Raw genomic sequence first — 23,210 nt, 5'->3', positions numbered from 1 at the left:
TGGGGGATTAAGGCTTGGGGCTATGAGAACTGAGAACAAGCGTAGAAGTTACTTTCACCATTCATTCATTCAGTCAGTCAGTTATTCCATTTTTAAAGCACATACTGTGTGCCAGACACTGTTACAGGCCCTTGGTATATAGTGTCATGGAGCTCCTATTCTAAAAAGAGGTATCGCTCATCAATTAAGCACCCAGATAAACATAAATTTGTACCCCTGATCCTTTCATTTTACATTTAAGGAAACTGGGGCTCAGAGTAGTTACAGGACTTTTCCAAGATTGTTCTGGTAGCCAGGGGCAAAAGCAGGCCAGCACCTAGGTCTCCTGACTACTATGCCAGTGGTCTTTGCAGCACATTCTAGAAAGAATATAGCACAAGTATAAGGGAGTACGATTCATCCCTCTGTGTAGAGCCAGGCTCACCTGTAGTCAGAGGTGCAGGTGGCCTACCTGGCAAGATTTGAAGATCACTGAGGAGCAGTCTCCCCCTCCCACTTTTGCCCTCTCCAGCTTGTTCTCTCCCCACCCCCACTCCCCACCCATGCCTAAAATGAGACCACTGACTGAAATCTGTGGGTTAAAGCCCCTGTGATCTGCCGGAGGAGAACCTTTTAAGCCATTACCTGCCATTTATGCAAACACACTTCTCCGGTTTGTCCTTTAGGATTGACCCAAAGGCTAGGTACCTTTGATTTGGGGGAGGGAGACTGGGAGTCTCCCGTAAAGGGGGCATTGCTACGGATGGCAGGGCACCCCCCTCCCCCGACGGGAGTGAGGGGCCCCATGAAACGCCAGGCAGCAGGAGGGCACAGGTCGCCTGAGGGGACAAGCAAGAGGAAGGTACCTGAAAAGGAAGCAGGAAGGTTCTGAAGACAGACTCCTGCTTCACTGTTTAGCCTGGGGGCCAACCTTGCACCAACACCGTGATTGGTGACATTTTGTTTCAAAATACATGTTTACATTTGGTCTTTCCTTATACTGGATTATACTGAGTCTTTTGTCCCTTCCCCAGCCTGGTGTCTGAGTCGTTTGTACTTAGTAGTGATTGCTGAGAAACCTTCCCTGAGCCTGATCAAGCAGTTATCCTTCAACAGTCTGCCAGCCCCTGAACTGAAGTGTAGATCCATCCCATGCTGGCATGCAGGGGCGCTCCCCTCTTCCAGGGAATTGGAACAGAAAGCCTTTAGTCAATGGAAAGAACCAGCCCCCACCGGAGGGCTTCCCCACCCTGACCCTGATAAGAGCCTGTTTCCATTTCCCCTGCAGCTGTGACAAAGGGGCTTCAGTGGGAAGGGACATTCATGCCTAGAATGCAGCCCTGCATGGAAATCTCCTCTAAACGAAGCGAAATGCCCAGCTAGAGACAGCCCAGAGCGTTAGAATTACACACCAGGGGTTCACATCTGGCCTTTGCCGCTTAGTAGCTGGGTGACCGTAGACAAGTCACTTAATCTCTCGGAGCTTCAGTTTCCTCATCTGCAAAATGGGCCTAATGATAATATGATACCCATCTCCTACTTTCAACTGTCCAACTCTTGACAAGGTTCAAAAGGCTAACGTATATAATGCTTTTAGCACAGTGCCCACTAAGCAATCACTATGTGGGAGCTGCCGATGTTATTTGGACCAGATGTGGCTCTGAGTTCTCCCAGTGATAGGTCAAGACCTAACAGCTGTCCATCCCTGCCCTGTTGTGAAATTGAGGTTTTCATATGTCAGGTTTGCTTAAAGCAAGGCCCACCTGCAGGGCATTCCCTGTGCTGGTGATTCATGGGTGGGATGCATTCTACCCACCTATTTTAAGCTGTTCTACATTTTCTTCCCCCTGACATGGACTGTTTACACAGGGGAGGACAGTCCCAGTCAAAACAAGATGAAAATACACTGCTGGCTGGGAGCCCCAGGCTAACTGGTTTCAGGTCCTCTCCCAGCTGTCAGCGCCTCACGACAGGACCCCGGGGGTGTTGGGGGGCTGCCCAGCCCTACTCCCCTGCCTCCCTCCATCAGCCCAGCTCTGTCTGGTGTCAGGCAGTTGGCCTTCACCTGGTCAAGCCAGAGTGGGGCTCCAGGGATGAGGTTTTGCCAGAATTTTACGAGGGCAAGAAGGAGGGATGCTGAGGGGCAAGGGCTGCCCTGTCCAGCTCTGGTGTGAAGATTCTGTCTGCCGCCAGGGCCGCCTGGTGCACAGGCAGAGAAGGAACCTGCCAACAGAGAGTGGCGGAAAATGGCCAAAGAAAGCTCCCCCAGCAACCTGCCCTTCTGCCTGGCATTTCCTCCCCGCCCCCCACCCCCACCCCCAGGCTCATTCCTTTGAGTTAGCAGGAGTCTCTTGGTAGAAAGAAATTACCCCGGGGAAGGAGAACACGTCAACCTCTTATCAGTCACGGAGCCTTCCAGGAGGTCAATTTCTCACCTCTGCCAACTTATAAATGAGTAAGTGGAACTTGAGGAGGATATGTCTAGGGAAGATGCTTTGATGAGCAAGCAAATGAGATGCCCGTGGACAGAGAACACTGATGATAAATGTCCCCAATAAGGTTTGGACATATCGTTGCTCCTCACAGGGTCTTCAAAACAGTTTGCTTGTGTTTACCGAGAAGAGCAGGAGAAAACAATCTCCTTGGTCATAAACTCTACTACTCTTTGAGCTGCCCACTCATGCAGTTTGCTTTCTTGACAGTGAGTCCAGGAATATTTGGGCATATTTGCCTGTCCCCTGAAAGCCCAAGGCCACCAGTTAGCCAGAACCCATTGTGAGGCAGCACCCTACCAGTCTCTAATTAGTCAGCCCAGGTCACTTCTCCCAGAAGCCCCCCACTATTCGGACCACGCTGGGCAGGTCATCATGTTCCTTCTCTGAGAAAAACTAAACAGTTCCCTTTCTGAGAAAGACTCTTCATTTTAACAAGGATCCTCAAGACTTCAAACCCAAGGGTGACATTAATGGTGAGAATTTCCTTTATTTTGGCAAGCATCAGGATATTTTTAGTCAGGACGGGCTTTTTGCCCCCCCCCCTTGGTTCCAGTTATATGGCTGTCACTCGCTCAGAATCAGGCCTACTAGCCCCAAATCCCTCTTTGATGTTGCTGCCAGCTGAGACTTGGCTGCCCTACTCCCAGGCTTCATCACCCTCCACTGCTCCCTGTGGGTGCCTTGTTCCCAACCGACCCAGCCCCTCCAGCTAAAGATGGAAACTGCCCAAAGTCCCAGCATTAGTGGAGAACCAGGAGCACACATATGAGTGAATTATCCCTTTTATTGAAGAGGCTGGTCCTTGGTTCCAGGCCATTAGTGGCCACTTACTCAATTAAATTGTGTTTGGGTTGGGTTTCCCAAGTATGTTTGATTTTCACTGGTCTGTCGTGTTTTTAACTGCAGAGTTGCTCTCAGACAATGATTGTTCCAAGTTAAAATGTTAACAGAAGGCAAATTTGTGAATTTCCCTATAGTTCTTCCCACTGGGGCGATTAGCAAAGTTCGAACACTTATCCAAACCTTTTATTTACTTATTAAGCACATATTTACCACCTTGAGACTGTGTGCCAGGCACTGGTCCAGACCCTGGGGGTTCAGTGGTGACTCAGATCAGCCCCTGCCCTTGCAGAGCTTGCATTCTAGTCTAGGAAGCCAATCAATGCTCACTTGAGACCTTGTGCACTGCCCACTCCTGGTCATGGTCTTATCTGACTGTGCCTTCGGTCCTGCTTGAACGACTAGAGGTCCTGCTGATTACTCACTGCTTGTGCCACTGGAGAGGACCTCAAGGCCAAAACATTATGCAAGTTACAAGTCCTATGTACAAGGAAGGATTGTTAAGACTTTCAAGAGACTAAATTTAAATGCTGAGTCCACTTTAACATTGATCCTTCAAACTATCCCCTCCCCATAAGCAGTATCAATAACTTGTGAAACCATGGAAACAAAAATTGGAACTGGACAGAAAGTTAGAAGCTCTAGACTTTGAAACATCATTGATAGGGCTGCTCATTTGGCGAGCCATTTGGCCAGCAGTGTCTGGGGCCCAGGGCCCTTACTCATCATGGAGCATGTATCACATTCATGTGGCCCTTCTTACTCTCCAAGGAACCTGGCTATGCTGCCTACAGGATGTCCACCAAGTCTGGGAACATAGGCAAATATATATATATATTGTTGTCAAGGACATCATCAGTCTGCAAAAAAATATAATAATATCTCTCTTTCCAGACTATAGGATGGCCATAAATATATATACTTGTGTGGTGTATATGTTGGGGAGGGAAGCATCAATCCCATTTCATGAATGAGGAGCTGGAAGCATAGGGGATTTAGAAGCCTTTTAAGCAGTCCCCCATCTGGCTAGTGGCTAAAGTGGAAAAAGAACTCTGGCCTTCTGACATATTGTCTTCCCACCTGACCAAGTTCACTTAGAATGGGTGCAAGAGCTGCATTTCTCAGGGAGCACCTCCCCTGGCATATGCACTAGGGTAGTCCCTCTCTACTCTTCTTACCATTACTTTCTGTCTGAGGGCTCAAGACCAGCTCCATGGGCCAGGCCCATTATTGCAGCAGCCTATTGTTGGAGAGAAATCGCCCGGTGACATGACAGATGCTTCTGGATTATCTCCCAACCGTGCTCAGGCCCGAGTGCCCCAAGATGTTCAACGAGTATCTGTGAAACTCCCTTCTTCTCCACTGCTGAGCTAGCAACTGTCTATACTTGGCCATTCCTCAGTTTCCATATTTACTTTAGCTCTTCTGCAACTCTGTCAACAAACTCCATGGTATTATTAGTTTTAGCAAATAACAGGATGTCAGAACTGTTGACCAGGATTTGTCACTTTGCTGTCAGAGCTCTATCCCAGGACATAGGGGCCAGTGTTCCTCTTATTTTTTAAGGTGTACGAGCTTTGGCAGGAGGCCTTTCCCAGGCAGGCCCACCGTGCTCTGCTCAGTCTATAGGCCTTTAAGGCAGCTCCGCCTGCAAAGACCTGGGCCCCTCTGTCTTGTCGGTACGTAGGCTTTTCAAAAAATCAATGCAAATACTTTGAATTTTCCATTTTTGTGCTTTACCCTTACAGTCTTGCTCTGGCCTTTAAAAGAAATCTGTAGTTGGTAAGGTGGCTTCGGAACTTAACATTCACGTTGTCAAGAAGGGTTGGGGGTGGTATTTTAGGCTGGCACTAAGAGTTTCCAGGCTTTTGACCCAAAATAGCTTTCTCTTCCCACCCCACCTCCAACACTGCCTGTTTCAAGGAGCAAGAGAAAAGGTTGAAAGGGTCACTCTGTTGCTGACAGGCAACCAGGAAGTCCAGGCCTTGGGGGAAACATAGCCTTTGTTTATTTAAGCCCCAAACCTAGCAGGCAGTGTAAATTAAACATAAAAATAAAATAAAATACGAAAACACAGGCCGGATGTGTACCACAGAGAGCAGTGAATTCCTCTTGGGAGAGGGGAGCCGGTCAGCCGGTCAGCCTCTGGGGCAGCCTCCTTGCCAGGGAGGGGCTCACAAGCAATGGGGATGTGGTGAGAATGTTAGGGGCAGGGGAGTGCGCAAGGCTTGGATGAGGGTGGGGATGGGCATGTTTGCAGAGATCCTGGCAAGTCTTTGTAGTCAGCCCCAGCAGGCTCCTGCGAGGGGAATGAGTCACACTCCTCCAGCCAACCTCGAAATGGACCCACGTTTGACCGGGCAGTGACCGCCACAGGGCTGGAGGAGAGCTGGCTTCTGTAGAAGGGAGGTAGCACTGGTTAATTGACCAAACTGTGCTGATGGAGAAAAAATAGCCCCTCCACATTTTCTCCCTCTCCGAGGTTCTCCTCCCTTCCCACCCTGGGATGCCTGCCCTCCACATCAAGGCCCCAACCTCCCAGGCCAAGAGCTCCCACCGACAGCTGTGACGTGTCTTAGAAGCAATCTGTTCGTCAAAACAAAGAGGCAAACTTTGCCACAGATTGATTCATAAATCAGAGCGGGTTCGGGTTATCCTTCTAACAGCAGCTGTCATTCACGTTCTGATCTAGCTTTCAGGAGTGAGAGGAAGAGAGGTGGCTGAACAGTCAGCAGGCCAGAATATGCTGAACCCCATCAGAGTGTGTCATACAAGCGGGTCTTGGTGACCCTGGCACTACAAGGGCTCTTTAGATAGACCCTGTATTGGCTCTCACCTTTAGGTCAGTGGTTCCCAAAAGCAGATCCATGGGCTGGGGCCAGAAGAGCTGCATCCCATCACTTGAAATACCCTTCCTGAGGAACAGACCTATTCCACTGGATTTTCCAGGGCTCGAGCCCAGGACATCTGTATTCTCCACAAGCTCCCCCAGGCGATCCTGATCTTAAGAACCTCATCTGGACCCATTTCTATCCCTCAGCCCACCATGACAATTTACCTGTTGTGTATCCAGTTGTGTTCCAACGCTGGCCAGCCACTGACTACTCTCTTGAAAGTAATACGAAAATTTAGTTCATACCAAAGTACTCGTAACCGATAGTGGCAGAATTTGGCACTTTCCCAGGACTTTTTGCATTGGAAAAAAAACTTTCCTAATTCCTGAAAGTGTAAAGAACTCCAGGAGTGATCGTTAGAACCCAAAGGTATGACTGGGGTGATGACGTTTCTAGGCACTGCAGTAGTCGGGTTGGGCACACAACTTGGACTGAGAGGAACTGTTTTCTCAGTGCCCTTCAGGTAGCCAGTCACATACGGCATCTACGCCAAGACTGGCTCTAGTTGGAACTGTCCTCATGCGGAGCCTGTGGGAATCATTTCTTAGGCGTTCATATGATTGATTGTACACAAATAGTGCTTGTTTATATTTCTATTTCATTTTCATGTGTGATTGACATCTTTGAAAACTGTGGACCTGATGTACAGTGTGAGGCTGCAGGCTGATTCCCTCTGTAGCCACCTGACTGCCACTCCATGCTTCCCCCAAGATCCTGTCACCTATGACCCCTGCACAGCACACAGCCAGCTCTGGACGTCAGAGAGAGCAGTGGCCTTGGCTTTTGGCACTCTGACCTAGTCTAGAGAGTCTTGCCTTGCCATCTTTCTGTGTCCTGTGGCCTTCCTACCCTTTGTGGTCACGGGGAAGCTGGCAACAGCCGAGAGAGAGAGAAAGAGAATGGTGCCCTCTGCCTCCCTATCTCTGTGAATTAGACTTCATGAAACGCTGAGACAGTATTTGCATAAATGTGTGTGTGCTTCCGTGCTTCTCTTTCTTCCTGATAAGGTGTATGTATTCCTTGTCAGCAATTCTCAAATCGGGCTGGGCTGGGAGGCCTTCCTTAACCCCTCCCAGCACTCCTTTGAGTTCCCTAGCGCTGTTCCTGTGGCTGGGGGGGGGGGGGGCCTGCCCAGGGAGGAGCTTGCCTTGTTTCTCTCCTTTCTTTCTGTCCTGGGAGTAGTGTGGCCCCTGCCCCCTCCCACCACTGCCCCCATCCGAGCTGGGCTGCCTTCTTTCCATCCAGGAAGCCTGAGGTGGGGGGGATGGGTGGAGAGCCAGAGGCCCTTTACGATCTGCAGAGCCCCTCTTCACAAGTCATAGAGTCCCACAACAGAGGATCAACGAGCTACCTCACATGAGCCTATGGTGAATAGCTCGGCTGTGAGGTAAGCGAGGGCCTCGAGTGTACTGTGTGAGGGCCTGGGGAGGCTCATAATCCTTACCCATCACGGCCCAGGAGCCCAAGCGCCTGAAAAGGCCAGCATTATTACCGTTGTTTTGTTCCCCAGAGAACATGTACCACTTCAGAGGTCACCCTTTCTATAGCGGGGCCCACAGTGCAGCCAGGTGCTCCACCTCGGAGCCCCTGGCCTCTTCACAGGCCCCTTGTCTGCTGGCTCTGCATCCCCAACAAGATCTTGGTTCTCATCTTCCAAGCCTTGCCAATAGTCCCAAGTCCTTCACATACCACTCAAAGTAACCCTGGCAACTGCCAGGAAAAATGGCTTGGAATTTCAGCTCTTGGGTCTGCTCCACAGAGCAGAAGGGATGGGGAGAGGCCCTGCCAGTGTCTCCCTGGCTTGGATAGGCTGGTGGAGGGCTGGTGCAGACAAACATGGACAGTGGCCATCTTCTTGCTGCTTTATTACTCAGCCCTTGAGAAGGCTGCAGTGGGCCAGGATTCCCAGGAGGTGGACCATGACGAGGGGGGCTGTTTGCCTGCCTGAAGGTGCTCACTGGTCTGGGAGGGCAAGATGTAAAAAGGGTAAGACCAAAAGGAGCTGGCCAAAGAAGGAGTGCCAAGAGGTTGGCAGGCAGAAGTGACCCCCGCACTAAACATAGACCCCGTTCTCAGAAGGAAAGGACTGGCAACTCAGAGGGCAAAGACATGTGCCTTGTTCCCTTGGTTTACAAACCCCAGGGGTTAAGGAAGAGAATTGGAGTGAGGGACCCTGGCACTGTCAGCCACGATGGCAGAGGAGCCTTAGGTCCCACAGAAACTCCAAGCTTCATGGCTGCGGTGTTTTCCCCATTTAGATGGGCACTGGCCAAAGGGCAGGGTGGGGGAACAAAGCACTCAATTCTGAGGAATGAAGTGATGCCTAGAGATGGCAGTGGTATGGCCTTCCCGGACCCCAGGGTACCTCCTGAGCACCCCAAGCCCTAGGCTTTTTCCTGAAGCAAACATTTCACTGAGATCTAACCAGTAGGGACACTTCTGAATTTGCCAGAGGCCCAGGAAGGAAGGAAGCACAGTTTTTGACTCGTACTACCAGTTTGTCTGTCTGTTTTTAAATTTCCCTGAAATGTGCCTTGGCTTTGAATAGGCATTCAATCAACGTTGAGTTTAATTGAGATGCGTTGAATTGAACTGAATGATAATGGCAACTAGTATGGGGAGGGGGAGGAGGAGGTGATTCCATTTACCAAGGTTAATTTTTTTTTTAAAGACTGGCACCTGAGCTAACATCTGTTGCCAATCTTCTTTTTCTTTTTCTTCTTCTTTTCCCCAAAGCTCCCTGGTACATAGCTATATGTTCTAGTTGTAGATCCTTCTGTCTCTGCTATGAGAGGTGCTACCTCAGCGTGCCTTGTTGAGTGGTGCCATGTCTGCGCCCAGGATCTGAACTGGTGAAACCCTGGGCTGGCAAAACCCTGGGCCGCTGAAGCAGAGCGTACAAACTTAACCCCTCGGCCACAGGGCTGGCCCCTACTGAGGTTAATTTTACAATCTCTTTTTCAGGAATATCTATTTCAAACGTGTAGATGGGTAATGGGGAGGGCGGAAAATGAGAAGAGGGCTTAGACAAATTATGGAGGTAAATTTTCCCAGCTGCAAGGCATGAGGGGAAGGGAGACGGGCATAAATATTGATACAAGGTTCATGAAATTTAAGATCCACTGAGCTAAACTGCATTCCTGGATAACGTTGCCAACACTTCCAGTCTTGCTGAGATGCCAGGACAAACCGCCTCCTCCCATAGTTAACCACCAAAGTTGGGGCGACAAAGGTGATTTGACAAGAGCACTTTTTGACTTTTCTGAATGAGGGTGAGTGGGGTGGAATGCCTTGTCAAAATGGGATTTGATTCTGCCTGTCATCCGTAGAGTCACTCAGAGATTGTTTGTGAAGCTCACATGGGACCCTGTCCGGGAGGGAGCTGAAAGGCACAATTCATTGCTCCTGCCATCATTCAGTGCGAGAGTTTGGCCCAAATCTGTTGCTAGAACTGCTTTTCCAAGAGAGTTTCCATTTCCGCCAGGATTCTCCTTGGGCTCCCTCCCACCGTTGACTTCTGCATCTGCGTCGGCATCCTCCTCCCCGTTTTCCTGCTCCTCAAATTCGAGGTTGTGGGCCTTGGCCATGCAGGGCAGTTCACATGACCCACAGAGGATAAGACACTTTCTCTATCACTCTCTTTCCTTCTTGCTTTCCTCCTTCCGGACTTTGGGGATTTTCCATGAAGCCAAAGTAATGCTGTAAGTGGCAGCGGCCTTCCTGTCTATAGTCCTCCACACTAGAGTGGAACCAGAGGGGAAGAGAGAAGATAAGAGAGAAGCAACGACAAATTAAATGATGGCATTTCAGCCTCCTCATTCCCCCAGCCTCTTCAGAAAAAGGGACAAGTAAGTAATTAGAAGTAGACCGAGCTGCAGCCGGAAGGGGCCGCCCACAGTGGAGGAGTAGGTGGGAGGGCTGCTTTTCAGCCATCCCATTAACTTCATGCTAACGCTTCAGTGCTCAGTATCCTTTTTGATTTCCTTTTCTAGCTCCTAACCCAGTGTTTGTTTTGTGGCTTATCCTGCACCTCTCGCATCGTGTCTTTTTCCGCTTCTTCTGACACAAGACCCTGTGTTTTGCTGGCAACGTTGCCGAATCTTTGGGCGGAACATTCCCTGTAGAAAATAAGGAAGACTTGCCTATAAATAGTTTCCTTTGGGCTGCGTGGCACACAATGCTTCAAGTGTGACAAAAAGGGAAGTGAGATGTTCCCCCTCGTCGCCGTCCCCAACCTACCGCACCCACCCTGAGTCTGCTCCCCACCCCTCATCAGCGTGCTGAGATCCTGCCCACGGCTTCTGCAGCCCAGACTTCCCAGTCTCCGTCCCACTGTCCCGTGGGAACTGGAAGTAGGAAGGGCTCTTGTCCTAGAGAGTCTGGCTTTTGAAGTGGAACAGAACGGTGGGAATGCTGAGACACTTCTTCCAGCTCAAAGGGAAGAAGTTGGCTTCCAGGGTCTCCTGAAATGGAAGGAGTTGGCCCTGTCCTCATTATGCCATCCTCTGTCTAGAAGTTTGTCCCTGAGAGAGGGAGGGTTAGCTGTGTCAGTTTGATTGCAGAATCCCATGGCTACAGGGCTACAGCTGAGAGCCGATGAAGGACCTGGCTCATCAGCTGGGCACTGTGGCCGCAGTGACTCTGGGTCCAGCTGTATCATAGGATGGAAGAAAGGGAGTTTGGAAACATTTACACATGTTGGGGTTTCTGGGCTACTGAATCTCTAGGTCACCGTTTCCTGCCTGGGGCCCACCCCCACAGAACACAAGGGCTCTGAGAGCCTCATGGATCAGCACTTTACTCAGAAAAGCTAGATCAGGTCGTAGAGCTATGTTGTGCAGCGCAAGCTTCACTCACCGCAAGGTCTGATGCAGCTCTTCTGGGCTGAGGAATTTTCTGGTGCACCGAGGGTTAAGCAGAAAATCTTTTGGGTTCCTCCTACTTCTTCCCCCTCCTCCTTCTACCTGCCCATTTGAAACTGTCTCTACAGGGACATTTACAGTGTCTTTCCTTAGTGAGCGCTGAGATCCAGCCATTTTTTGCTGATGGAGGATCACAAGGCTCAGGGGCGATCACTTCTCGGGGCCATCTAGAGGTGCAGAGGAGAGGAGAGATTGGCTGAGTGGGGGCTGAACCTGGGCCATCTTTTCGAAGTTTTTTTAAAACTAAATCCCTGACATGAGCTTGTTTTCTTGTTGTTGGCTTCATTCTCCTAAAAGCTGAGGACAGCAGGAATGGGGGGTAAAAAAGAGTTAATTAAGGATGCCAGTTAGTGGGGCCCTAGGAACTGGAGGTTTGACTGGACTGGACTCTGATTATTATTTCAAGACTCCATACCTTATACAGTATATTGTGTACCCCAGGTCTACATAGTCCATTCTGGGAGCGACCCAGTTGAGTCGATATTTCCTATTTCCTAGACAGAGCTTTCTCCGAGGACTGCGTGGCTGCCTTTTGAAATGCTCTGGGTGAGCACAGACCTCTTAGAAACCTCAGTGGGACACCTTGAATATTCTTCCCGTCCCCCAATGCTGCTCTCCCCTGCCGGGAGTGTCAGAAGAGCCAGCTGCGCTCCCAGGGCTCAAAGTCAGTCTCTGGACCGCTCTCTAATAGTAGAGCTGCTGGAGTCCTAGGAGCGCTTCTCCTGGCCCTCACCCTTTCCTCCTCCTCCTCACCCTTCTGGCACCTCCAACCCAACCCCCAAGTGCCTTGACTCACTCATTCAACAAACCTACTCCCTGTCCCACTAGTAAGTGTAGTAGGAATAAACTTGGTCTCTAGGTCTGGAAGACGTGGGCTGGAATCCTAGCTCTACAATTTATTAGCTGTGCCACCTTGGGCAAGGTAGCCTCTCGGAGTCTCGGTTTCTTCATCTGTAAAATCGTTGTGACAGCGCCTATACCACAGGCTTTTTGGCGCAGCCAGCAGAGGGTCTGGCCCATAGCCAATGCTCAGTTAATGGTAGCTGTTAATTGTCAGTGGGTCTCAAACTCAGCTTATTTTTAATTGAAGTATAATTAACATACAATTTAAATGCAGCCTTGCTAACAAACTTAACCTCTTTTCCTTTCCCTCCCCAAACTACCTTGATTTCTCTGCCTCCTTCTCCATATAAGGGAATTTCCATTGAAGGAGCTGTTCTTTCTTCTGCTCCATGCCCTGTTTTCCTGGTGGTGTTTTTCCCTGCTAACTCAGCTTATCTCTCCCTTTTTCTCTTCATCATCTCCCTTGGAATCTTGGGGTAGGTAGCAAGAGTTAGTTTAGGAAGAATTTACAACCCAACGAAAGATCTACTCAGAGACGCTTCCTGGACCAAGAAAGCTCTATGTGGCATGGAAGGTAGATTAAGATAGCAGGGAATTCCAAAATCAATTATGCTCCTGATTTAAGAAGTTTTTTTTTTTTCTCTCGGCTAATATTCTTGATGACCTATAAATACAGTCTGTTCTTTGCTCTGTCTGCTACACACAGCTTAGTGCAAACACCACGTTCAGAGAGCCAGTAACCTAAAGGTAACAGATTATCTTGACATTGGGATAGTCTCCCCCCACACTGCGGTGAAGAAAAACCGTCCTGGGCTAGTGCAGTAAGTTTGCTTGGATTTGTCAGCCCCTTGCAAATAGAATAGCCCTTAGACACCTATTGCCCCTGGTGGGATCCCATGGGAACCCCACATCATAGTGAAAAATGTTGGCTATTCAGTGGCATAACTGCACTGGCAGCCTAGAGAAAATCAAGGCCTTCAGACTTGGCTTAACCGGGGCCCTGGCAAGGGTGTCGGTGCCAGGCACCTGGTTAGGAGATATATCCTGAAGCAAATAATAATTACCTTCTTTGCTGATAAGAGGCCCTAGTACTTTTCCAACAGCATGATTGCATTAGGGTATTTCTTTGGACCACAGCCTGAATCACATACTGATTCGTGGGTACTGGCCCCGACTTCATCCAAACTATTGTATATGTGGTGGAACCCGATGTTCTCCTTATGGCCCTGAGTTGGTGTAAATACTATTCGGAGTTGCATCACCTGTCCCTTGTTCTGTCTAGGCCGCTCCTTCTTGCTGCAATTCTGCTGCTGTCCACCAGGTGGCCTCACTTAGGATAGAGCAGGAGAAAAGGACCTCAAGCCTCTGATGCCTTTTTTTTTAAGCCTGAGGCTGAAAAAAATGAAAATATATTTTGATGGAAGCATATGTAAATCCTACTAGGCAACAATCACCTCGTTTTCCTTGTGAACTTGGAATCTGTTCCTGAAATACCCTCTAACCCTGTGTATGGCTGGACCTATCATAGGGCAGGTGTTTTCCTGGGACGGTTTATATATAGCCTCAGTTGATAGTTTTGTTGCCTTTTGCTGTTTACAGGAAAGTAACAAAATCTTGTTTTTAAAAATAGGGGCATGAGGGGCCGGCCCGGTGGTGCAGCGGTTAAGTGCGCACGTTCCACTTCAGCAGCCCGGGGTTTGCCAGTTCGGATCCTGGGTGCGGACATGGCACTGGTTGGCACGCCATGCTGTGGTAGGCGTTCCACATATAAAGTAGAGGAAGATGGGAACGGATGTTAGCTCAGGGCCAGTCTTCCTCAGCAAAAAGAGGAGGATTGGCAGCAGATGTTAGCTCAGGCTCATCTTCCTCACAAAAAAAAAAAAGAGAGAGACATGAGATCCTGGATAATGTTGAATGTATTTTCCTTGCAGAGTAGGGTGTGGAGACCAAAGAGAAAAGGGCGGGCATCTTGTGGTCACTCTAGTGCCCACTCCCCTACTGTCTCCTCCCCACTTCCTCTGTCACCCACTTGGACCCTAGCTGCTCCCTTGTACATGTTCCCCCACTCATCCGAGTTCCTGGACCCTCTCCTCTATACATGCACAGTGGCACGCAGATTAACTCAGACCTGTGCACGCACCCTGTGCATGTTACAGATCTCTGCATGTGTCAGTACACAGACAGATACATCCAAAGGAGGAGGTGAGTGGATAAGGTGCTGGGGTTGGGGGCAGGCCAGGAGGCCAGCTGTCTAAGTGAGGGGACATTCACGTGTGTGCAGGACAGAGGATGAGAAGGTAGCCGGTGGGAAGAAGGTGAGGCTCCTGATGGTGATGCTGAGTATCCAGGGGGTGTGGTAGGCGATAGCATTGCCAAGCCACGGGGGTACGCTGGCTGACACCTGAAGCAGCGCTTTTAAAACCAGCCCCACCCTCTACTGAACGCTTTCTACCTCCTGTTATGGCATTCGTACTTATTGCTCTAAGAAATCAGCTCCAGTTTGGTTTTTACCAATCTCCAGAGCCCTCTTTGTAGATGCCAGTTGGCACAAGAAAGCGCTGAACTGTTTACAGTCCCAGCCTAAGGTTCAGGGAGGGGATGTGGTTTAACTGGGCCACAAAGCGGTACAGGACTCATTTGCATGGCCCCTGACGCCATGTGACGCAGCCGGCTCCTCCTATATAAAGAAGCAGGAGCCGAAATATCTCTGAGTCTGGGTTGGACTGGCGGCTGTGGAGTTTGTGACACATTAGGTGACACCCCTCGAGTCACTTCCCTTCAACTCTGGAGTGCCTGCCTGGCTTTGGGTCCGCTCGGCAGCCTTCGCCCCCCTCCTAGCCCCAGGGCCAGACGCGCAGAGCCCAGCCCCGTGCAGTGCGCCAGCAGCCGCGGCCGCCCAGCCCGCCCAGTCCGGCCAGAGCTCCCCGGCAGCCCAGCCATGAACACCGAAATGTATCAGACCCCCATGGAGGTGGCGGTCTATCAGCTGCACAATTTCAACATCTCCTTCTTCTCTTCCCTGCTTGGAGGAGATGTGGTTTCCGTTAAGCTGGATAACAGGTAATCACTGGCCCCAGCTCCCCAGCTGGGGCGCCCGCGGGGGCTGGGCTGCGAGCGGGATCTCAGAGCGAGCCGTGCGCTGCCGGTCCCCGTTCCCCGCGGTGCAGCATCCTGGGAAGGGGCGGGGGTAGGGGACGCAGGAAGGGGGGCATCACCGCCGCGCTGGGATCCGCCGTCGGAGCGTCCCTGCGGCCGCTACGCGCCCGAGCTGCTGCAGCCCGAGGCAGAGGCGGCTGGAGGCAGAGGGCGGCGGGGCCGGGCTGGGCAGGGCTGGGCAGGGGGCTGGCCGCGCGCCGTGCGCCACTGAGGAGCAGGCCGGAAGCTTCCGAGCCGGGAAGGAATTCCTAGCTAGCCTCGGAGCCCCGGTAGGTTTGGCCTGGACGATCTGGGCCGGCGCCGGAATGGGCAGGCGGCAGGGGACTCCCTGGGACGCGCGCCCCTATTGTTTGCATGTCGCCTGGGCGGGCCGAGCAGGCCACGCTGGCCCGTGCGCCCAGGACCCGCGCGCTGCTCCACGCGGATCTCTGGGTGGTGGCGGTGGGGAGCCAGCCTGGGTGGGGAGGTGCAGCTTCCTGCAGGGGCCAGGGAGGGACCTGGGGGCAGAGTGCCCGGAACTCTGGTCCAGGGAGGCAGGAGAGAGGAAGAGCTGGGGCAGATGGAGGACTTGGGCCACAGCTGCGAGGCCGTCAGAGTGAAACCAAGTGGGTAATTCAGTCGCTTTGCTTTTTGTCTTGGCAGTGCCTCTGGAGCCAGCGTGGTGGCCATAGACAACAAGATCGAGCAGGCCATGGTGAGTGGCATCACTGCGTCATTCCCATCCCCAGACTGAGCTGCTGCTTATGTAACTCGGAGCAGGACTGTGGGGGTGGGTGCAAAAGCCGTTAGCCAAGAGCCTGAGGAAGCCGCCAGCCTGCCTCCTATCCCCTTGGGGGCCTTAAGTAGAGTCTCATCAGAGTGGCACCTTTTAGGGCATTTCCAGTCTATCCTTGTTGTGCCCCCTTCTTTCCTCCTCCCTCTTCCATCCCAGGACTTTGCCACAGCCTCTGGCTCCCTCCTGGCCTGTGGCAGGCAGGGAGCTCAGACACTTGCATTTGTCTGTGTCCGCATTTGGCAGGGGCCAGAGCTCATTGGATGCACCCGTACTGCAGTGCCTCTGCAGAGCAGGGGCTGGGGTCAGGAGTTGGGAGGAAACAGGAAACAAAGCACCCCACCCCTTCTCCCTCTCTTTACCAGGTAGAGGCCAAAATGGCTGCAGGGCGTCAGGGCGCCTGGCACTTATTTGTGCCCTGGAGCTTAATGACAGTTCCCTGCCCCCAGTGCAGTCGTGGAATTCAGAGAGGATGCAGCAATCCCAGTACCTTCCCCCAGGGCTAGTGTCCTGCCAGGCCAGGCTGCAGGACAGCTGCATTTGTGTGTGCTGGGTCACGTAGAAAGGAGGAGACTTCAAAATAGCCAATTTTATTCTCTTGGTGAAGACTTGTAAAGCAGACAAACAGTCTGGGGTGCATTGCGGGTGCTCCCTGGGATCTGGGCCAGCCGCAGGACCTTCTGTGGAAATGGGGATATAGCAACCAGCAGAAGCCTCATCTGAAAGGTCCTAAGTGGCCAGCTTTGAAAGTCATTAGAAACTTGCAGGGGGATCCTTTGCAGCTCAAAGACGGGCTCCCAGTGCACGCGTGGCCGATCGTGCAGCTCTCCTGAGAGCGGGTTTCAGTGCTTCAGAGAAAGGCGCAGGACAAATAGCGCTGCAGGGCCAGCGTGCTGACGGGCTGCTGAGGGAAGGCTGGAGGTTGGTGGCATGAGAGACAGCGCCGTCTCCCCAGTGGCAAGGTGAACCTGCTGCAGAGGGACCATGATGGCTAATGAATGGCTCTGTTGTGATTTCCTCCGTGACAGGATCTGGTGAAGAATCATCTGATGTATGCTGTGAGAGAGGAGGTAGAGATCCTGAAGGAGCAGATCCGAGAGCTGGTGGAGAAGAACTCCCAGCTGGAGCGTGAGAATACCCTCTTGAAGACCCTGGCGAGCCCGGAGCAGCTGGAGAAGTTCCAGTCCCGTCTGAGCCCTGAAGAGCCAGCTCCTGAAACCCCACAAGCGCCTGAGGCCCCCGGTGGTTCTGCGGTGTAAGTGGCTCTGTCCTCAGGGTGGACAGAGCCACTAAACTTGTTCTACCTAGTTCTTTCCAGTTTGTTTTGGCTCCCCAAGCGTCATCTCACGTGGAGAACTTTACACCTAGCATAGCTGGTGCCAAGAGATGTCCCAAGGACATGGCCACCTGGGTCCACTCCAGTGACAGACCCCTGACAAAGAGCAAGTCCCTGGAGGCTGAGTTGCATGGGGTCTTGTCACCCCAAGCCAGTGAGCCTCTAATGCCACCGCGCCCTAGGGGCTCCCAGAGCCTGGGCAACTTAGCTGTGACTGGCAAAGGAGAAAGGTAGTTTGAGATGTGACGCCAGTTAGTTCCAGAAAGTATCAGGGGTCTGTTTTTCATTTCCATGGACATCTTCAGCAGCTTCACCTGACAATGACTGTTCCTATGAAGAAGCCACTTGTGTTTTAAGCAGAGGCAACCTCTCTCTTTTCCCCCGCCTCGCCAAGGCAGGGCCACAGATGGGAGAGATTGAGCCAAGTCAGCCTTCTGTTGGTTAATATGGTCTAATGCATGGCTTTGTGCACAGCCCAGTGTGGGATTACGGCTTTGGGATGACCGCTTACAAAGTTCTGTTTGGTTAGTATTGGCATAGTTTTTCTATATAGCCATACATGCGCATATATACCCATAGGGCTAGATCTGTATCTTAGTGTAGCGATGTATACATATACACATACACCTACGTGTCGAAGGGCCTAACCAGCTTTGGGAATATTGACTGGTTCCTTATCTCTTAAGGCTAATTCTTTGACTGTGTTCATTTACCAAGTTGATCCAGTTTGTCCTTTAGGTTAAATAAGACTAAAGCGTAAAGACAGGGAGGGGGCCAGCCTCTGAATGTGGCCACAGATGCCTTGCTGCTGCAACCCTTGCCCCATCTGTCCCCTGAAGACTTGTGAGGTCCTCTTTTGAAAGCCAAACCCACCATTCACTGGTGCTGACTACAAAGAATGGGTTTGAGAGAAGATCAGCTAGGACTTCACATTGCCATTCAAAACTCTCCTCTTTTTTTTTTTATGTTTGTGGAAAACTTTCAAGTGAACAGAATGATTGCCTTGCTGGTGTCCTCATGTGGACAAGGGATGGACGAGGGAACGGCTTTGACCTGATGGTGCCTGGGTGACGTGCTCAGGGAGCTTGTCTCTAGCGGGTTCAGTGAACACTTTCCACTTTCTGACACCTGATCCTGATGTATGTTTCCAGGATTTGGATTTTGATTTTTCAAATGTAGCTTGAAATTTCAATAAACTTTGCTCTTTTTTTTTTTCTAAAAATAAACCTAGTGTCTGACTGAGTGTAAGTGGAGTGGGTATTAGGGGCCCCTTGTGTGGTTGAGGGTGCTGTTTTTATGACTCATTGAACACGCATGAGCACCTTCTAAGTGGCAGGCCTCTGCTACATCCATGATCTTGTGTAACCATCACAATATCCCCCATTGTACGGGTGAGGAAGTTGAGACTCAGCCAGTTTACGTGACTTACCCAAAGTCACACGGCTATTAGGGTGAAGCAGGATTCAACCCTACATCATCCTTCTCTGTTCTCCTGCTTTCATATGACAGCTTCAGAGTGAGCGGTGAGGTGACGACTAACATACAACCTCAGCTTGAGGGGGTGATTTGGGAGGAAGGATACTCCAAGAAGGCCTAAAAGTAAAGGGCAGCGTACACACGTGAGGGAGCAAGAAGAGAAGAACCAAATAAACACAAGTGGGCCACTTCCCTCTTCTGAAAACAGCATCCAGGTCACCTGTTCTCCTTAACACCTGTCCACGTGATATGCTTGACCTCGGCAAAGGAGCTAAGGAGGCCTTAGTGAGAAAAGGACTCAGAATGTATGTGATGGCCAAAACCACGTCCCTCTCCCCCAAGGGAAGATGCTCTCAATCCTTGCTGTTCCACTTGTCACTGTTGAAAATTCTCTCACAAAACCCACCAGCCGTGTGGGAGGGCTAAGTCCAAGGATCCTGACTTTACTTCCCTTCTCCACCTTTCTTTGGGGTTCATCCTCACCCAACCCCCTTTCCCCGGCCCCATGTCTTGGCATCTGAAGTCCCGACATTTCTCTGATTCCCTGTTGATGAGCATTCAGTGTCTCCTGGACCACACCCTAACCTGACCCACCCTGGACCCTGAACTGTCTTCTAAGGCCCCTGTGTTCCCAAGGGAGGTTATCACCCCTATGTGAGTGACTCCATATGATCTCAGCTTCCTCTAGATATATACCCATCCCTTTGCCACTTGAAATTTAACAGAACTCCTTGATTTCCTTGAGCCACAAACCAAGGCCCAAGAGGTCTTGGCCCCCTCCCTTGCACCAATCACTGCCCAATATATTCAAAATGTCATGCTTCCTTCACTATAAAGGTCATACATGTTGGCCTGTTCTCTTCTAATCACCAAAACTCTTCTTCAGAAAGTTACGAACTCCTGCTTGCCAGCCCGTCAAATCCCAATTTCCCCAGCTGCTCCTAACCTTTGACTCATGATGCCAAGTTCCCGGTGTAACCTGCCAATTTGGTCTTGGCTTGCAGATTTCACGGCTGCTGGAATGGATACAAACTTTGGACCAGGCAGCCACCCCCACCTCCTGACCCAGACTGGCTCTCCTCAATTCCCACTTACTCCCAATCCCCTCCCCCTTTCAAGATGAGCTGAGGGCCTTTTGAATACTTCAGCTGGTCTGTAGACTTCCCACACGTGATTTCTAGCCCAACAAGAGTCAACAGATGAAAAAAGAAACTCAGAAGATGGCCCAGCAAACTCACAGCCCTCTCTGGTCATCCAGCCCTTCCCTGCAAGAAAGGGGAAAAACTTGCCCACGGTCACATAGTGGGAAAGAGAGAAGAACTTCGTGTCCTAGGCAACCCCGACTAAACAGAGACAAACACTGCCACTTCTCAGGCCACAGCGGTTGCTAGACTAGATAAGAGGAACTTTGTGGCTGTTTGTTAGTCACATATAGGAGCAGCTCTTTGTTGTTGTTCCACCGAAAACCAAGTAAGGGTGGGGCAAGGCAAAGCACGCACTGCTCCTGGAAAGACGCTCACGGGCTTTGGGGTTCTGGGCTCAGTGAGTCCAGCTGGACCCAGAACAAGGAAAAGAACAAGAGGAACAACGGCACTAATGCTCCTCTGCCTGGGCACGCACCCTCTCCCAGGGCCCTCCTATCTGTTATCTCATCTGATGCCCACGCAGCTCTCCCCTCCCTGAACATCGACAAGAATCAGAGGAGCTCCGCTCTGAGCCCCTCCTCATTAATGCAGAACAAACCCGCTGTTTCCTGCTGTCAGAAACACAGGCAGTTATGATTTTTACCTCCATTTGACAGACAAGAAAACTGAGAGCCAGGGAGCTCAGTGCTACTCCCACAGTCCTCACATATCCCATGGGGCAGTGGTTCCCAGCCTTTGTGACAACAGGGGTCCCTTTTCAATGTCAAAAAATATTCTCAGACCTCCCTCCCCCAACCCAATAGTAGTTGAACTTTTAGTACTCACTGAGAGAGAGAGAAAGGGGGCATGTGATGACAAACAGCGACTGTGAATTCAGTGGGGCTTTTAAAGGAATGTATTGTATTTGCCATAGAAGCAGAGAGGTAGATTTGAAAAGTAGAACAGAAATGTGGGCAGTAGATTATTTATAGACAAGGACTGCTGGGGTGCAAGGTGCAAGGCTCCCAGGCGGGAACTACCAGAGGAAGGCGCTCCTGGTTGGGCTCTGAGAAGGAACCCAGGGACCAAGCAGATGAAGCAGCAGGGCCACTGGGACCTGGAGTGTAGGGAGAAGGATTCCAGAAAGACCATAGCAAGGAAGGCGCACACCCTGCTGTCCCTTAGGGTATTTTGAAGTTGACCTAACATCATCCTCCTTATCCTGGAAAAATCTCTTTTGCGGATCGCACCTGTTGTCCTCCTAGTTGGTTAGAAATCATTGGACATAATTAGAGCTTTGTAGACAGCCCAGCGCCTTAGGTTGTCTCATGCAGGGAAGCTTGATGGAACCCAAATACTTAATACTTAACTCCATCTGCTAGACATGGCAAGGTCTGACAGAAAACTCCATCAGTTAACTATTCCGAGCAGAAGTGGTTTCCAGGAAAGAGCTGGCGGAAGGGGCCATAACAACCATAATTAATAATAAAAGTTAACATTTCCATGGCACTTACTTTGTGCCAGACACTGTTCTAAGCCCTTTGGCATCTATTGCCTCTTTTAACCCTCTCCACAAATCTGTGAAGGTATATGACTCAGATCCCCATTTTAGATGAGAAAATGAGAACACCAAGGTACGGAGAGGTGAAGCAACTTGCCCAAAGCCATTTAGCTAGTGAATGGCACCGCCGGGAGTGTAGGGGAGAGGGGACAGACACATTGAGAAACAGGATGGAGACTCTCAACAGCTTTCATAATTCCTCCCATATAACCAGAAGTGTTCTGGAGGTGGGGAGGGGGGTGGTAGAAAGGAGACCCCCCCAAACCAGCAGAGGAGCTATCATAAGATTAAAAATGTCCCATGAGCCTGCAGAGTTGGGAGTGAACAGGGAAGGAGGAAGGAGGGATGATGGGAGGCCGACTTGGCTGGCTCCCAGCCAAATGAATGGAGATAGGATCTACTAGGTCTGAGGGAGCCATGGTGGGCTTCTGAGCGGGGAAGTGATGTGATGCCAAAGATATTTGCAGAAGATGGGTCCTGGCAGCTGGAGAGGCTGGAGCAGGGAAAGGCTAGCGGAAGACAGGCCAGCTGTTGCTGTAATCCAGGTGCGAGGTGATGAGGGCCAGCCGGGGCAGAGAGGGAGAGGGGTCGTGGAAAGGAGACAAAGGGACAAAGCCGAAAGACACTGGAAGGCAGTGTTTCTCCAAGTGTGGTCTGCAGTCCACTTGTGTCAGGTTTGTTGGCAAGTTCGTTTAAAATGCAGATTCCAGGCCTCACCCTTAGACTAAAGAGGGGGATGGGGCTCGGGAATTGATAACTAACAAGCGTCCCTGATGATGCTGGAGTTTGTGAAAGTTTGAGGAACTTCCACTAAGTGAAAACTCAGCATGACCTGGGGACAAAGTGAGCTGGGAAGGAGAGAGCAAAGTAGCCATGAGTCAAGGATAACATGAAAGTTTTTTGTTTTATGTTTTTTATATTGTGTTAAATACATATAAAATTTACCCCTGCAACCATTTTTCTCCATTGTAACCATTACTAAGTGTGCAGTTCAGTGGCATTAAGTACATTCACATTGTTGGACAACCATCATCACCATCCGTGTCCAGAACGTTGTCATCTTCCCAAACTGAAGCTCTGTCCCCATTAAACACTGACTCCCCTTCCCAACTCCTCCAGCCTCTGGGGACACGAAAGTTTTGAGTCTGGGAGACTATGGAAGCACGGAAGGAAACAGGGGTGTAGGAAAAGGCTGCAGATTTTCAGAGGGAAGATGAATTCCAATTTTGATTTCCAGCTGAGCTAAGCATATTTACATATGGAAATATCCCAGAACCAGCTGTGGAAAGAAATGTGAAGTCCAGGGCAGGAGCAGCAGATGTGGAAGTGTCTGCATGTCACAGGAGCTAAAGTGATGTGAGTGGACATGCGCCCTGGGAAGTGGGTGCAGAGGAGGCCAGAGCCACCCTTTGGACGCCGCAAACAGTGAGGCCGTGCAAGGGAGGAGGAGGGGCTGGCTAGGGAGGTGTCAAGGAAAGAGATAGGAAAAGCCTCAAGGGACACTGAGCTTTGTGATCTCCTCTCCATTTTTATTCTTGTTGATTCCTTTTGACATTTCTTCTTCAAAGTTCTTACTGCAAGCCCCACCAGCTTATAAAATTAAACTAGTCTCTAAAGGTCACTCTGGAGAAGACTGAGGCAGCTGAGGTGTTCTAGGAAGAAGAGTCAGGAGTCCTGGGCTGTAGTCCTAGTCTTTGGGAACAAGCCATATGCCCTGGGCAAGTCATTGGTGTCTCCAGACCTCAGTTTTGCAATTTGCAAAACAAAGCAGTTACCCAGGATCATTTCTGAGCCATGCCTTAGTAAGTCCCT

At 50.7% G+C, this 23,210-nt stretch overlaps 1 protein-coding gene across 4 annotated transcripts in view; it reads left to right on the top strand.

Moving 5' to 3' along the window:
• The window catches only part of TSC22D3 (TSC22 domain family member 3), a 59,758-nt gene extending 41,299 nt beyond the window's left edge, over nt 1-18,459 (top strand). For 2 of the 4 annotated variants that reach the window (XM_014854640.3, XM_014854642.3), the window contains exons 3-4: nt 15,772-15,823; nt 16,930-18,459. In XM_014854640.3, coding sequence (XP_014710126.1) covers nt 15,772-15,823; nt 16,930-17,160 — 283 coding nt within the window. In that variant the 3' untranslated portion in view covers nt 17,161-18,459. Of the gene's footprint in view, nt 1-12,546; nt 15,034-15,292; nt 15,399-15,771; nt 15,824-16,929 lie in introns of those variants that run through there. The other 2 variants (XM_014854641.3, XM_014854643.3) reach the window with 2 other exon arrangements.
• Nucleotides 18,460-23,210: the final 4,751 nt, after the last annotated feature.

Source organism: Equus asinus, chromosome X (genome assembly GCF_041296235.1).
Source record: "Equus asinus isolate D_3611 breed Donkey chromosome X, EquAss-T2T_v2, whole genome shotgun sequence".
In the NCBI taxonomy this organism is placed as follows: Eukaryota; Metazoa; Chordata; class Mammalia; order Perissodactyla; family Equidae; genus Equus; species Equus asinus.
The sequence above is the reverse complement of the archived record's forward strand: the minus strand, read 5'-3'. Positions and strand labels throughout refer to the sequence as shown.